We start from the raw sequence: 13,887 nt of genomic DNA on the forward strand, positions 1-13,887 counted from the left end.
GGGGTCCTGAGACTGGGGGTAGATGGGCTGGTACGGGGGGGGGGAAGGGGGGGGGGGGACACGGGGCGAGGGAGGGGCCCCCGAAATGTAATAGAAGGGGAGGGAGGAAGGGAGGAAGGCCGAGCCCCCCTGCCCAGAACAATGGGCTCGTGTGTTGCGCCCGCTGAAATGGGGATAAATCACATGAGTGTCGGTGTTAACAATATCTTTCCTTCTCGGTGACAATGAGATGTTGCGATTGGGAGAATGTTTACTATAGCCACAGGGCCGGGCGTGTGGGGATCTCTCGTTGGCGTGGGGTCTCTGAGAGCGTCCTCCTTGGGAAACGCGCAGGGAAAGGGGTGAAAAAAAAGTCGGGGAAAGTGGCCTAAGGAAGAGAGGTCGGTTCCCCACGATTACGGGATGGTGGCATCTCAAGTTGTGAGGGGACGCAGGGAGATCCCTTCTCCAAAGGAATTAATGGACAAGTATCGGAGGAGGGGTGTGTGGAGCTGCTGCCATGTTCTTCCAGCAGCAGCACAGGGGGATGGATGACCCCACAGACCATTGGCTATACCTATGGGTTATCAAATCCCAGCCAGACCCGCTGCACTTCTATTAAATTAAATGTGAGGAGCCCATTGGGCAGCGGGTTATTCGGGGAATCCAATTCTGCTATCAGTAAGCCCGGATTTAAAAAAAAAAAAAAAAAAAAAAAAAAAAAAGAAATGGTTTCTAATGAAGCATGGCATTACACAGGGCTGTGATGGAGCAGCTGGGCCATTGTTCCACAGGAGAGTGCCTTATGCAACGCAATGGGAACGTGAGCAAAGTTCCTCTGCCGGTGTTCTCCCTGCAAACAGAACCAGAATGTGGCAATAGATGTAGGAAAGCTCGCAGTGCCCGTGCGGAGGGGCTGAGGCTGCGAGGGAGAGGAGGGAGCTGTGGTGTCTGGATGTGATTTCTGCCGAAATGCCATCCCAAATTACGGGATCAAATCTTACAGCAATATATTCGCTGACAGCTTAATGAGTACAGTTTCGCGTTGTGAGGATGATGCTCAGACCGATGTACCTCATTTTGGGGGGCGCTTGGAAACCTTTTGAAAATTACGCTCGTGGAAAATGGGGAATTTATGGCAGCCCTCCCCCCCCCCCGGCTGAATTTAGCCGCAGAAAATTGCCGCTCGTGTTCCGCACTTTTGCAATAAATACGAACGCTTTCCAGAGCGGAGGCTTTAGTGAGCCATTGGGATCCGTTAGGAACGAGTCGGTTCTTTTAACCCGATGCGAAATAAAGCGGAGGCAACAGCAGGAACAAACCAATTTGTTGCCGGTGAGCCCCTGACTGCTGCAGGAACGTGACCAAAGCGTACTCCTCCATTCCCCCTCCGCTCTGTCTCGCTGTGCCCTGCAGAGATTGCAGTACAAATCGCTCCGTTCGCGTCTCACAGACCCACGAATTAACGGCGCTGCCGTAGTTTGTGAGAGCCGAGTGCCATCTGTTTTAAATCCTTACCCAGCCCGGCCCTTGGTTGGTTTTTGTTTTGTTTTGTTTTGTTGTTTTTGGTTTGTGTTATTTTTTCTTCCCTCTCTGTAAAACGGAATGGGCAGGGTGAGTGCGGGAAGGCACAGAAACAGGGGAGTAGCTGCGAGTATTCGTTGTGCAAGGGGGAAAAAAATACGGAGCTTTGGGTCGCTTGTGGATTTTCCGTTGCTGCCACGGTTCGGCTTTAACAAAAGGGACCGGTGGAGATTTAGGAAAATCGAGGAGACGGTGAAAATTATTTAATCATAAATATCTCGGTGGGATTTTAAACTTAACAGTCCTCCCCGTACGGAATACGTGCAGAAATAACACAAATAAAAGTATTATGCCACACTACATTGACTTTATGGGTTTAGGGTGCATGCATAAAGGGATCATATTTCCCCATATAGTTAAAACACGAGAACTGCGGCAGTAGTCATTTCTGAACATTTCTCAATTTAATTATACTTAAATCCAGAAGCACTTTAGGCAAGTTACAAATGAGAGCACGGAGTATAATAAAACCTGTAATAAAGCAACTTAGTACCATCCACCCGGAATCATTGAGATCAGGCACAATTAACGGGAGCATAAATCCAAGGCAGAATGGAAAATGTTAGGATCAGTATTATTGTTGGACAAAGACTAGAGGAGGAAGTAATAGTTTTTTAAATGGTAATGCCTGCGTTTTGTAACGATTGCGAAACCTTCTATCTCAGCAGCGCTGGTGTTAATTTGTAAACACAGCCAGGCATTATATCGCCTGTCACTTCTTTCGGATTTAGAAAAAAAAAAAAACACAACAAAACAACGACGCTATTCCGTTTGGCTTCCTCGGCACGTTGCGATCGAACCCCATCTGCGGGCAGACAATGGGGGGAGCCCGCCCGGGGGTGCAAAGCTCGCCCCGTCGGAGCGGCCCCGTGCGCCCGGCTGCGGCCGCTCCTTTGTGCCTCGCCCGCGGCGGGGAGAGGCGGAATGGAGGGGAGGGAGGGAGGAAGGGAGGGAGGGAGGCAGGGATGGATGCGGGGCCCGGGGCTGTGGGACGGCTCTCGGTGCCCGCCGCGCTCGCTGACCGCCGCCTCTCGTTGTGTTGCAGCACGTAGAAGATCCCGGCATCAACATCCCGGACCAGACCGTCATTAAGAAAGGTGAGCGGCGAGCGCGGGCGCTGCGGGCCGGGGTCGGTAGGGCAGCGGGCGGAGGGCACGGCTCGTATCGCTTGCCCGAGAACAGCGGGACCGCTAAATCCGCTCCGGTGTTTTCGGCGCGTCGGGAAGCGGCTCGGTTTCGCGCTTTGCCCGAAGCTCGGGGCAAATCGTTGTCGGTAAAGTGGAGGAGAAAACGCCGCGCTCCTCTCCTCTCGCGGTTCCGCGATCGAATCGCGGCGGCGCTCGGCCGGGCTGCCGGGGAGCGGGGGGCGAAGCGGCGGCGGGGCCGCGGGATCTCGGCGGCTTTGTGCCGGGCGGACCGGGCACGGACAGCGGGCGGCCCCGCGCCCCGTCCTCGTCCCCATCCCCATCTCCGGCCGCCAAGCCTTTGTCACGTCAAATTAGACGCGCGAGGGATAAATCTGAAGAGATGCTCTTTCCGAGCCGACATGATAATTGGCTCTTTTATTAGTAATCTCCAGAGTTCGTTTAACTCTCGGTGTATCCATTAGCCCTCCCCGAGCTATTAATGTCACAAGCCATCCATCCCCAACCCTGGGCCCTCCGCCTCGCGCTCCCAGCTCCTGCGCTGTGCCGGGGCCGCCCGCTGTGTTTCGGTGTTTTGGTTTTTCTTGTTTTTCTTTCTTTTTTTTTTCCTTTTTTTTTCTTTAATTCTTGCTCCGGGCCGGGCTGGCCGCTCTGCCCCATCTCCCCTCCCCACCCTCACCTCCCGCTCCTCCCTCCCTGCAGGCCCCGTGTCCCTCTCCAAGTCTAACAACAACGCCGTCTCCTCCATCCCCATCAACAAGGACGCGCTCTTCGGCGGGGTGGTGAACCCCAACGAGGTCTTCTGCTCGGTGCCGGGCCGCCTCTCGCTGCTCAGCTCCACCTCCAAGTACAAGGTCACGGTGGCGGAAGTGCAGCGACGCCTCTCGCCTCCCGAGTGCCTCAACGCCTCCCTGCTGGGCGGAGTGCTGCGGAGGTGAGGGGCGGGGGATAGGCGGGAGGCGGGCGGGCGGACGGCGGCGGCCGAGGGGGCACCGAACCGCGCGGCCGGCCGCCCGGTGACCGCTGCCGCCCCGACGGAGCCCCGCGCCCGCCCGGCCGCTAGGGGGCGCGGCGCGCTGCCGCTGAGGCGGCCGATTGGGTTGGGGGCGCTGTAACCATGGCAACGCGGCCCGGTGTGCGAGGGGTGGCGGAGGCCGGCCGCTCCGCCCTCGTGGCGGTGGCAGCCCGGGGTGCGGGGTTGGCGTCAGCGTGCTCTGTGGGCGCCGTCGGGCTGTGATCCAGTGCAGACAGTTCGAGAGCGCTCGGGCAGGGAATAAAATTAACTAGCCAAACTTTCATCCTAACGCGCCGTCTCTGCCGTGCGGAGATCAGACTCTGTGTGATGACGGCAAACTTTCACATCAGCCTGCTCAGTAACGATAGGATCACAGAATAGAACCATTAAGGTTGGAAACGTGGCGAAGATAATGCAGTCCACCATCCCCACCATGCCCACTAACCAGGTGCCACTGCCACGCGGTTCCTGAGCACCTCCAGGGATGGTGACTCCACCACCCCGCTGGGCAGCCTGTTCCAGTGCCTCACAACTCTCTATGAGAAGAAATTTTTCCTAATATCCAACGCAAACCTCCCCTGGTGCGACTTGAGGCCATCCCCTCTTGCCTTACCAATGGAATAACGCAGCTGCCCTGAGACATGTCCCCTCTGGGCTGTGGCGGCTGCCGGCTCAGAGCAGGCTGTCACCTCAGTCGCTGCACCGCTCCATCTGTGGACTCGGCTTTCCCCTCAAAAACATCCCCTCATTGTCCCTCTGGTTTGGCATTTTGGGGTGCTGCAGTCCCTCCCGCCCCTCCTCTAACCTCCTTCTGCTGTGGCACAGGGCAAAATCCAAAAATGGCGGGCGGTCCCTTCGAGAGAAGCTGGACAAGATAGGGTTGAACCTGCCGGCCGGGAGGCGCAAAGCTGCTAATGTCACCTTGCTCACCTCGCTGGTGGAGGGTAAGTGCCTCAGCCCTGCCTGTGGTGCTGCACAGTGGGACAAGGCTCGGTGTCTTGGCTTGTTTTTTGTGTTGTTTTTTTTTGTTGTTGTTCTTTTTTTTCCAAGTTGGTGCTGCCTGTTTGAAATTGGAAGGGTGTTCTTGTGGTCGATCAGGAAAGGACGGTTGGTTGTGCAGCTCTGCCTTTTGATCTAACTTAAACTTAAAACGAAACCTGCAGACTCGGCATTGAGCTCAGTCCCAGCAGCACTGGGCTGAAAGTTGCAGGGAGCAGAGCTGCTGCCGCCCCTCGACAGTGGGCAACTGAAATGTCAAAAAACTGCAGCTGCTTTGGGATTCATCTCCCCCTGCCCCCAGCCACATAACAGTAAATCATTTAAGTTTTCTGACATCTGCATTGGAGAAATGCGTGACCATTACTTCCTGAATTAATTTGGGAATCCTTGACCTAAGCAGTGAATTAATGGTGTCCTGAAAGCCTCCGAGTTGCACCCCCCCTCCCTTTTGGTTCTCATTTTCTGAACATGTGTTCCCTTCATTATATCATTCCTCTCTGCTTTGGTCTGTCCAGAGAACGCACAACTTACTTTTAGCACCTTCAGGTGCCCTGTGCTTTCAGAACTCAGCAGTGAGAAGCCTGAGCCTTTGCTGTCCTTTAGTTTTGAATCAGTTGCTTTGTCACATTGACTGGCACAAAGTACACCCACGCCCAGAATATAAATCCTCCCCCTTTCTCTCTGCTTGTGGGTTTCACAACGTTTTGGGACAGCTTGGTCTGCAGAGTGCTTTTAACCTCAGCCCCAAGCTGCGCGGGTTCGCGTTAAGTTTGGTTGCGTAGGAGGGAATTGGTAGCTCTGTTTTGTTGTCACTTTGCATTCTGGTGGAGATGTTTCATGTTGAAAGGGATGGGGAAAGAAGCACTGCGCAATGCTGGACTTGAGTTTTTTAAACATTCAAGTTAGGTCGCTGCACAGTGTTCATGCTGCATGGGAGTGAGCTGCGTCTGACTGTTTTTGAAAAGGCTGTGCCATTGCATCAGCACACCATAGTAACAAATTGCAAGGGGAAAACTTCTAAAAAGTCTGGCTTTGGTAGATGCCTAATATTTTGGGGGATGTTAATGAATATGGAGAATGATTGTCATCTATTGTTCTGTTTGGCATTGGCGTATAATTGCTTTAAAAGAGTGATTTTCATGAAAACAAAAAGCAAAACGGAGGCCTGATCTCCCTCCTTTTGGCTTAGGAGCGGTGTCTGGTTTTGAGGGGATGATAGTGTAAACACTGCTCGGGCTTTGAGTCCCGTAGCATTTTCTGGAGTACTGTTATTGTTTATGATCCGCTCCATTTTATGGAAACAAGCTCACTGGACTGAGGCTTTGAAGCTCTAATTGGCGCATGCGTTCTTCCGGAGCTAGAGCTAATGGCAGGAAGCCCTGCAGTAAAAACCAACTGGTTCAGGAAATTAAAACCAAAGATTTGAAAATCAACAAAACAGACAGACTCGGTGGAATGACCCTAAAATTCTCATGGTTAATCGTTTGGGGGGGAACATATAATTATATGCGATCAAGTTAAATTTTAAACACTTAGCTGTTTAATGCGTTTTATTTAGAAGAGCTCTAGGAGTAATTATGATCAATATTAATCATTGATGCATTGCGAAAGAATATAGAGACGTGGCTGAGGCAATCAAATATTTCCGGAGTAAATAGATTTGAATGAGCTGTGTATAAATGGCTGCGTATGCACGTGGCTGTGTGAATGTAAGCACACGTTTGAGGTGCACGGAGCCTGTCTGGCTAAGATCTGTTAGTCAATGGAAGCTTGAAAAAAAAAAAAATTGAATGTGAGATTTCACTCGTAAAGATTGTCATGAAAATACACATTTGCATTGCCCTGGACTGAAGCAAAAGGCAGCTCCTACAAGATAAGATGGGATTAGCATTTCTTACTGTACCTTTTTGCAGAGATAGAAAGAGAACCAGTCCCGTCTTTTAGAAGAAAAGCCCAAGTAGAAAGTCGTGCTTTTTTTTGTTTTTTTTTCTGATGTATCGTTGCCTCTGTGCTGTGTGTACTGATGAGCTGTGTGTTTCCCTCCCCATCCCCTCCCGCCTCTCCCTTTGCAGGGGAAGCAGTGCATCTAGCTAGAGATTTTGGGTACGTTTGTGAGACAGAATTTCCTGCCAAAGCAGTAGCTGAATTTCTCAACCGACAACATTCCGATCCAAACGAGCAAGTCACAAGAAAAAACATGCTTCTAGCTACAAAGTAAGACATTTACCTTCCTAGCATGTGGTTCAGTTATGAGGGGAGGGCGACAGGCCCGGGTTTGGAGCTTTTATTTGCAAATGTTTTCCACGTAGCTGGTGGCTGCTGGTGTTGCGTTTTGTGGGGGTTTGTTTGTCCCCTCCTGCTTCAGGAGCTCTGTGTAGCTCAGCTTGGTTTCCATCCAGTCCATCTGCATGGATTTGCTTGAGAGTGAGTTGTGGATATTGCAGATGGATGTTTGGTTAAAGAAAAAAAGCAGTAGTTATTCAAAGCAAAAAAATATTCCGGGTTCTCTCACTTAGCTTATCAATCGAGGTAGAAGGGGGAAGGCTTCCCATTGACGGGAAAATAAAACTGGCACATTAAACTGATTTCAGATCATTAAAATCTGCGGCGGTTCTTTCTTCCTGAGGATCTCAGCTACTTCGTGAACGTAGGGATATTAAAAATATATTTTAAATGCCAATCTGTACACAGTTAAAATGCTAGCGGGGTTTATCATTGGTGGGGCTAGCTAGACTTCCAGGTGGCGCGTGAAAGGAGAATGATTGTTTTGATATGTTTGCTGGAAATTAAAAGGGTTGTTTAGTGGCCCTTAATTACCAGTGGAGGTGTCACGAAAGGGCACAGTGCCAGAGGGCGCAGGCAGAAGATGGGAGCCAGTTTATGGCTGGAAGACATTAACGCGGGTTTCAGAATCCAAACTGTTTCAACGTGCCTCTCAGCCCTCGCTGTAAGGTGTGTTATTTCCCCAGCCCTTTGTGCGGTGGGCGGATGGTGTCACCTAACTTCTGCACCCTGCCCTCGTATATCCTCCCTTCTCACGTCCCTGGAAGGAAATTTCCAGAGCCCGGTTAGCGTCAGCCTTTACCCTGTGTGGAAAGGTCCCTTTGGATTTGGAGATAGAGATGTATATATATATAAAGTGTTTCGGAACACCCTAATTTAAAGCCTCGATTCCCCTCTCTTCCTTCACCCTTTCCTCCCCACGCACATGGGCGTGTTTTAGCCTTGTGAAGGAAGAGGCCCGAGGCTCTCCAAATAAGAGTCTTCCAAAACGTGAATAAATCCCCCAAATCCTCTCTGGATATTGCGGCCCGTCTCCTCTGTTCCACATTGCTGGGGTACTTTAAGCTGCGTATTGATTCAGTTCCAAAATCCAAAATCTGGGAAGGGATGGAGGTTTGCAGGCAGTAGGTGAGGGGTGCAAGACGGGGATCGGTGGGGTGGGCGGGAGCTGCTGTGCTGTGCGTGCTGGCTTTTTGTCCGTGCAGGCTGGGGCACGATGCACAGTTGTGCACGTGTGCAAGGTGAAGGGAAGAGGTGCGTGCTTTGCCCACAAGTGTGAGGATGGGGGAATGCTGTGTAGAAGAGAGGAAGCGGGGGGGAGCGAGGGTGCGTTTGTGCACTCGGGGGCAGCGGCCGCCTTCACCCGCAGGCTTGTGTAACCTAGGAGGGAGCGTGGCTTTGCTGCTGACGGCGATGGTTCATTTCTTTCTCTCCCTCTCTCTTCCCCTCCTGCCCTCCCTCTCTGTGTCTCTGCTCCATTTGTGCTATAGACAGATCTGTAAAGAGTTCACCGACCTGCTGGCTCAGGACCGATCTCCCCTGGGGAACTCGCGGCCCAACCCCATTTTGGAGCCGGGCATCCAGAGCTGCCTGACCCACTTCAACCTCATCTCGCACGGCTTTGGGAGCCCGGCGGTATGCGCTGCCGTCACCGCCCTGCAGAACTATCTCACCGAGGCGCTCAAGGCCATGGACAAAATGTACCTCAGCAACAACCCCAACAGCCACACAGACAACAGCACCAAAAGCAGCGACAAAGAGGAGAAGCACCGAAAGTGAGGATTCCCCCCCACTCCTCTCCCTTCCCCCCCTCGCAGCCCATCAGTCCATTCATCTCCCTCCTCCCTCTGCCCTGCACCCAGCACCCCAGGCTACGGCAACAGAATGAGCATCCTTCTGCCAATCCTGTTCTCTGACTCTGCGGGACTGCTCTGCCCTCTCCCCGCACCCTTCCCAGCATCCGCATCTCCATTTGCTCCCTTTTAACTCGTTCCCCCTCTCCCTGCTGCCACCATCGTTTTGCTACCCCAGTTTGGAGCCTAAGAGAACAGAAAACAGGGGGACGGAGCCAGCAAAAAGTAAAAGTTCTGTCTTGAGTTTGTGAACTTCTTTTTTTTTTTTTTTTTTTTTTTTAAATAAAACAAAAGGAGGAAAACAAAACAAAACAAAACAAAAAAAAACAAAAGGACTTTTTTTTTCTAAAAATATATTAAAAAAAACCTAAAAAAAAAAAACTAAAAAAAAGAAATAATACTTAAAAAAAAATTCTATGAACTGGACTGAATCACCACCTTCCCTTACATAAACTTCAGTTAAGATTGTAGCCATATTAAAAGAGAAAAAGGCGAGAGAAGTGCGACAGCAGCAGCAGCAGCAGCAGCAAGCAAACGAAAGGCAAAAAGGACTGATGACGTTTTATCAGTATTGCGAATAAACTTGAACACAAAACACAAGCAGTTCCATGTCATATCTTCAGTTGTAGAACTTTTTCCTGGCAAAGGTAAAGCGACCAACTTGAACCTTCTATTGCAACATGATTCACGGTTATTATATAAGGGAATCAGTGTTCATGTATGTATATATTTATTTATGTGTAATTTAATGGGAATTGTAAATATGGTGAGTCTGTTTTAAGCCTTTTTTTATTTATCTGGTGATCTCGTTTACCTCTTGTTTAGTGGGTTTTAAATCTTCCCCTCTTAGTTCATCATGTGGTTCATGGTACTTATTTAGATATCAGAGGTTTTTTGGGGGTTTTTCTCTGGGATTCATCATTTTTAGCCCTGTTGTAGCATGTTAAAGGCGACAATGAAGCAGCTGAACAAATAATAAAAAAAGAAAACACATGGATTTTTATATATAATTAGTATGACATTTAGTTTCTCATTGAAGAAAAAATAAAGTGATGTTGGACCCTGGCAAGATTTTTAAACATGTTAGTGGTTTTACAACCCTTCTATGTTGTGAAAAATGAAAGAAGAAGTTATTTTCATCCGCTCTCCCTCTCCCCAAAGCACCATCAGAGCAATAAATTAATACTGTCTTTTGAAACAAGATTTAGCTTTTTTTTTTTTTTTTTTTTTTTTATTTTTTTTTTTCCCCTTCCTTCCCTTTTTTTTTTTTTTTGGTTTGGTTTTGGTTTTTTTTTTTTCGTTCTTTTTTTTCTTTTTTTCTTTTCCAAAGAACTTCACACATCCAGGACCACCTGGTATCCTGTATTTCCACTGGCCATATTGGAAGCAGTTATAGTTGTATTGTATTGAGTTGTGCCGGCAGTAGTTTCCATGCCTGTCAATGTATCATAGTCCTTTGTTGCCCAGATAAATAAATATTTGATACGCTTTATGTCGATTTTTTTATTCAGTGGCTGTCTTTACCCAGGCGTATTTTTGTTCTTGGCAGTATTTTTTATTCAGTATGGTTACAGTAATTGAGTTTAACTCTCCCTTGACAATTGCTCCTTGCAATAAGCAGCTGAACCCATTGTTTCCCTCAAGTATAATAAAAACTTACTTTCAACTTGGAGTTCAGAGCAGGGTATCATTTAGATATTCCACCGAGTCTGTATTCAGACAAACGACACAATAAAGCACAATGTATTCTTTTGGATAAAAAACTGTCTGTACTGCTAACAGAATGGCACGCTATCTTTTCTTTAACCAAAACATAATTTTATTTAAAGAAAGAAAAAAAAAAAACCAAAAAAACAAACAAACAAAAATAAAGTTTTATTTTATTTATGTTGACCTCTAGGTTTTTCTTTATGTTTATCCGCAGCGTACAGAATTATAAAGCCTGTGCAGTTTTGTACGTGTGGTTGTCCTGCAGGAGAGAGCAGAGAGAAAAGGAAATGGTACCTGTCTCAGGAAAGACGTTATTAAAGGAATTACTGCTAAGCAAATACTGAAAATGAGGCGTTGTGAAGGAAAAAGGAACGTGCAGGCGAATCAGAACCGGGTGCTGGAAACGAAAAGCTCCATAGCTTGTGCCTGCTTGTGTCACCTCACGGCTGTGAACTTTAGTGCAGTCCTGCAGCAGACAGATCCGTTCTGATGGGCGGTTTGTGTTTGGGCGGGAGGCGCAGGTTGGCGTTTTGAGATGGCTGCCCCCGTTTGCGAGGAGCTGAGGGTTTTAGCTGAAGTTTCCTCTTGTGGTGGTGAGGTAGGGAAGTTTGCCTTAAAACTAACGATGAAAAGGAGCGTAGGTCTTGTAGATGGGTTGTGAAAGCGTGTGAGATCCCGCCTTTGAATCTGTTCTCCTTGGCCCAGGGGGTAGGTGCAGTCAGCATCGGGCTGGATTATGTTATATCACAGGAGAAGGGACTAATGCGGTTCGGATTGTAAAGGCCTTTTAAAGAGATGGTCTCCTTGAAGTGATGATGATATTTTGGTGCTGCTGGCTGATTTTTCTCTCTTTCCCTTTCCTGCCTCTTCCTCTCTCTCTCTCTCTCCCCTCCTGCTCTTTTTTTTTTTTTTTTTTTTTTTTTCCTTTTTGCTCAGGCAGAAATGGTGGAGGTTAAGAGGGAGGTGTTTACAATAAAGCTGCAAAGAGAATTAACATTTGCTCATATATTCTGACGTTTGCTAGGGCTGGTGAAGCAAAGCATTAGATAAAGCCCAAGATGTTTCATTTTGCTTTGGTAATCTACTTATGGGAGGCAGTGTAAAATCAATCTTGCCAAGCAGAAAGAGAGTTGGTGGCGTCTAAATTCTATTTTCGAGAGCCAGCCAGTTTATAAAAGCCCTGAATATTTTTTTCTTATAAATTGAAAGTGCATCTTTTGAATGCAAAGCCACAATTGTTTTAAAAAACAGTTATTTATTGTTTCCGAGAGAGACTGGTTAACTGTAAAGTAGATGTAACAAAATAATGAGGTGAATGAACCCTAACTGTACATATTCTTGACATAAATGAAATGCACAGTATTGTAGCAGGTGAAGTGAAGCATTGTCTATCAGGGCTGTTTTTCTTGGCTGCATCTCAGATTGTGTGTGGGATCCTAACCTCAGGCACAATAGCATTCATAAACAGCAATACATTGCTGCTCTTTCCACAGCAACACATAAATACTCATTTTTAAACGAAAACAATCTTATTATATACCATTCATTCGGATCTGGATTTACAGATGCTTGTTACTTTTAGAAACCTGTACCCAATATAATCGTTTTATACTGGGCAATGTATAAAGCGGTCTTATGCTAGAACATTATAAGGTCGTAATAAATAACGTTTTAAAGATATAATTAGCTACTCTATGCTAGGAGAGCGCATTTCAAGCATCCTTCTGCTGCATTTGCAAGCCACCGGAAAACAGAAATGGAATGACCTTGCGTAGATATCTTTATGGCTGTTATTTCTGAGGAAGGACTTTGCAGGCGAGGGTGGAAATCAGACTGGCTTCAGCTCAGCCTCTTCTGCTGCGACCGAGGCGAGGTTACAAAAACCTGCTAATTACTTCGCTGCTCTTTGGATGCGCTCGTACCGTCGCGCTCAACACGCAGCAGTCAAATTCTAGGTCAGGCTTTCAGACACCAACAAAAATGTGCTGTTGTTTTGTCCTCCAGATTGGCTAGAATTAGGGTGAGTGGCTGAACGCTGGGGCAGGGCTGCCACGCCGTGCTGATTTCTGCACGTGAGCCTAACGACGGCTCGGCGCTCGTTCGCTGTGAATAAGGACAGCCCTCCTCTTTGTACCGTAATTCACCCCACCCTCCAAAAATCGAATATTAATATAATTTGAGATTTAACTGGTGGAACAGCCATCAGGACAGCAATGCCCCGCAGCTGAAATAATATTTAAAATAGAAGGGATTTGACATTTGAGAAGTCAGTGGCTTGAAATACCCAGTTGTACTTAGCTAATTCAGTCCTTAACCTCTGGTTTCAAATAAATCAATTACAGTCGATTCCACTTCAGTTCAGAAGTGCACGAGGTTTTTAGTTAATTGAATACATTTTATTCACTTGCTAGGAGTATTCATTTCTCCAAACCCTTACATTTAAAGGCGATTCCTTTATTGCCCTTGATAAATCTGACTGCTTAATCAGATCAGCTCCTTGTTTGTTTGCTCATCTCCTGCCTCGCATTGAAATCCCGGCGTGTGCGCTTCCCTTTCCCTCCTCACCACGTGCGTGTCTCAGCCCAGCCCGGCTTCCCAGAGCTCCAGCCCTCGCGTTCCAGGAGTGTGGCTGAAATAACAAACGTCTCTCTGACGGGGAGCAGCGTCGAGCCCATCCCAGCCAGTGAAGGCAATGGGATGGAAACAGCTCCGCAGCCAAACGTGAAAGGTTAGGAGTTTGCAAAAGGCCGGTTCTGTCCCACGCGCCTTTTCTAAGTGCTCCTCCGCCAGCGCTGGGAACTATCAGGGAGTATTTGGAGCCTGCTCGGTGTCGGCAGGAGATTTTGGGCGGTGTGGTTGTGACTCTAAACAGATAGTGATATATGCAGTACGTTGGGTGTGTTGTTTGCAGAATCCCGCTGGCGTTGGTTAGCTGTTTTGGAAAGGAAAGGGGTTAATTAGCGTCATTATCAATCACTAATGCTTGTCTAACATGTCCAAAGAATAATCAAGTTAGAGGACTGCATGAAGCTAACATCTGCTTCATTCCAATTAAAGATTTTTCCCTATATCGCTCAATTATTGGAAGTCCACACCAGTTTCAGGCTTTGTCGGGGCCATAAAACAGGGTCGGATCGTTAGAAATCTAGAGTGGAGGGGAAAGTGCAATATAAATAACGAATGGCTTCATTATTTGAGTTACAGGTGCACAAATGGCCGTGAAAATGAGCGGGGATTACTAAAATGTGTTCCTTCTTTTTATCTCTGGGATGGAGGAAAAAAAAACAAACAAACAGCCAAGCCTGGTTCTTAAGTCATT

General features: G+C 48.0%; 1 protein-coding gene across 1 annotated transcript in view; it reads left to right on the top strand.

Annotated features, from left to right (window-relative positions):
- The window catches only part of TFAP2A (transcription factor AP-2 alpha), an 11,439-nt gene extending 2,655 nt beyond the window's left edge, over positions 1–8,784 (top strand). Inside the window, exons 3-7 of the mRNA XM_042868857.1 lie at positions 2,609–2,660; positions 3,411–3,642; positions 4,549–4,667; positions 6,795–6,936; positions 8,496–8,784. Coding sequence (XP_042724791.1) covers positions 2,609–2,660; positions 3,411–3,642; positions 4,549–4,667; positions 6,795–6,936; positions 8,496–8,784 — 834 coding nt within the window. The remainder of the gene's footprint in view (positions 1–2,608; positions 2,661–3,410; positions 3,643–4,548; positions 4,668–6,794; positions 6,937–8,495) is intronic.
- The last annotated feature ends 5,103 nt before the right edge of the window (positions 8,785–13,887 follow it).

Source organism: Lagopus leucura, unplaced genomic scaffold (genome assembly GCF_019238085.1).
Source record: "Lagopus leucura isolate 7727_CA_CO unplaced genomic scaffold, USGS_WTPT01 Super-Scaffold_100002, whole genome shotgun sequence".
NCBI classification, from domain to species: Eukaryota; Metazoa; Chordata; class Aves; order Galliformes; family Phasianidae; genus Lagopus; species Lagopus leucura.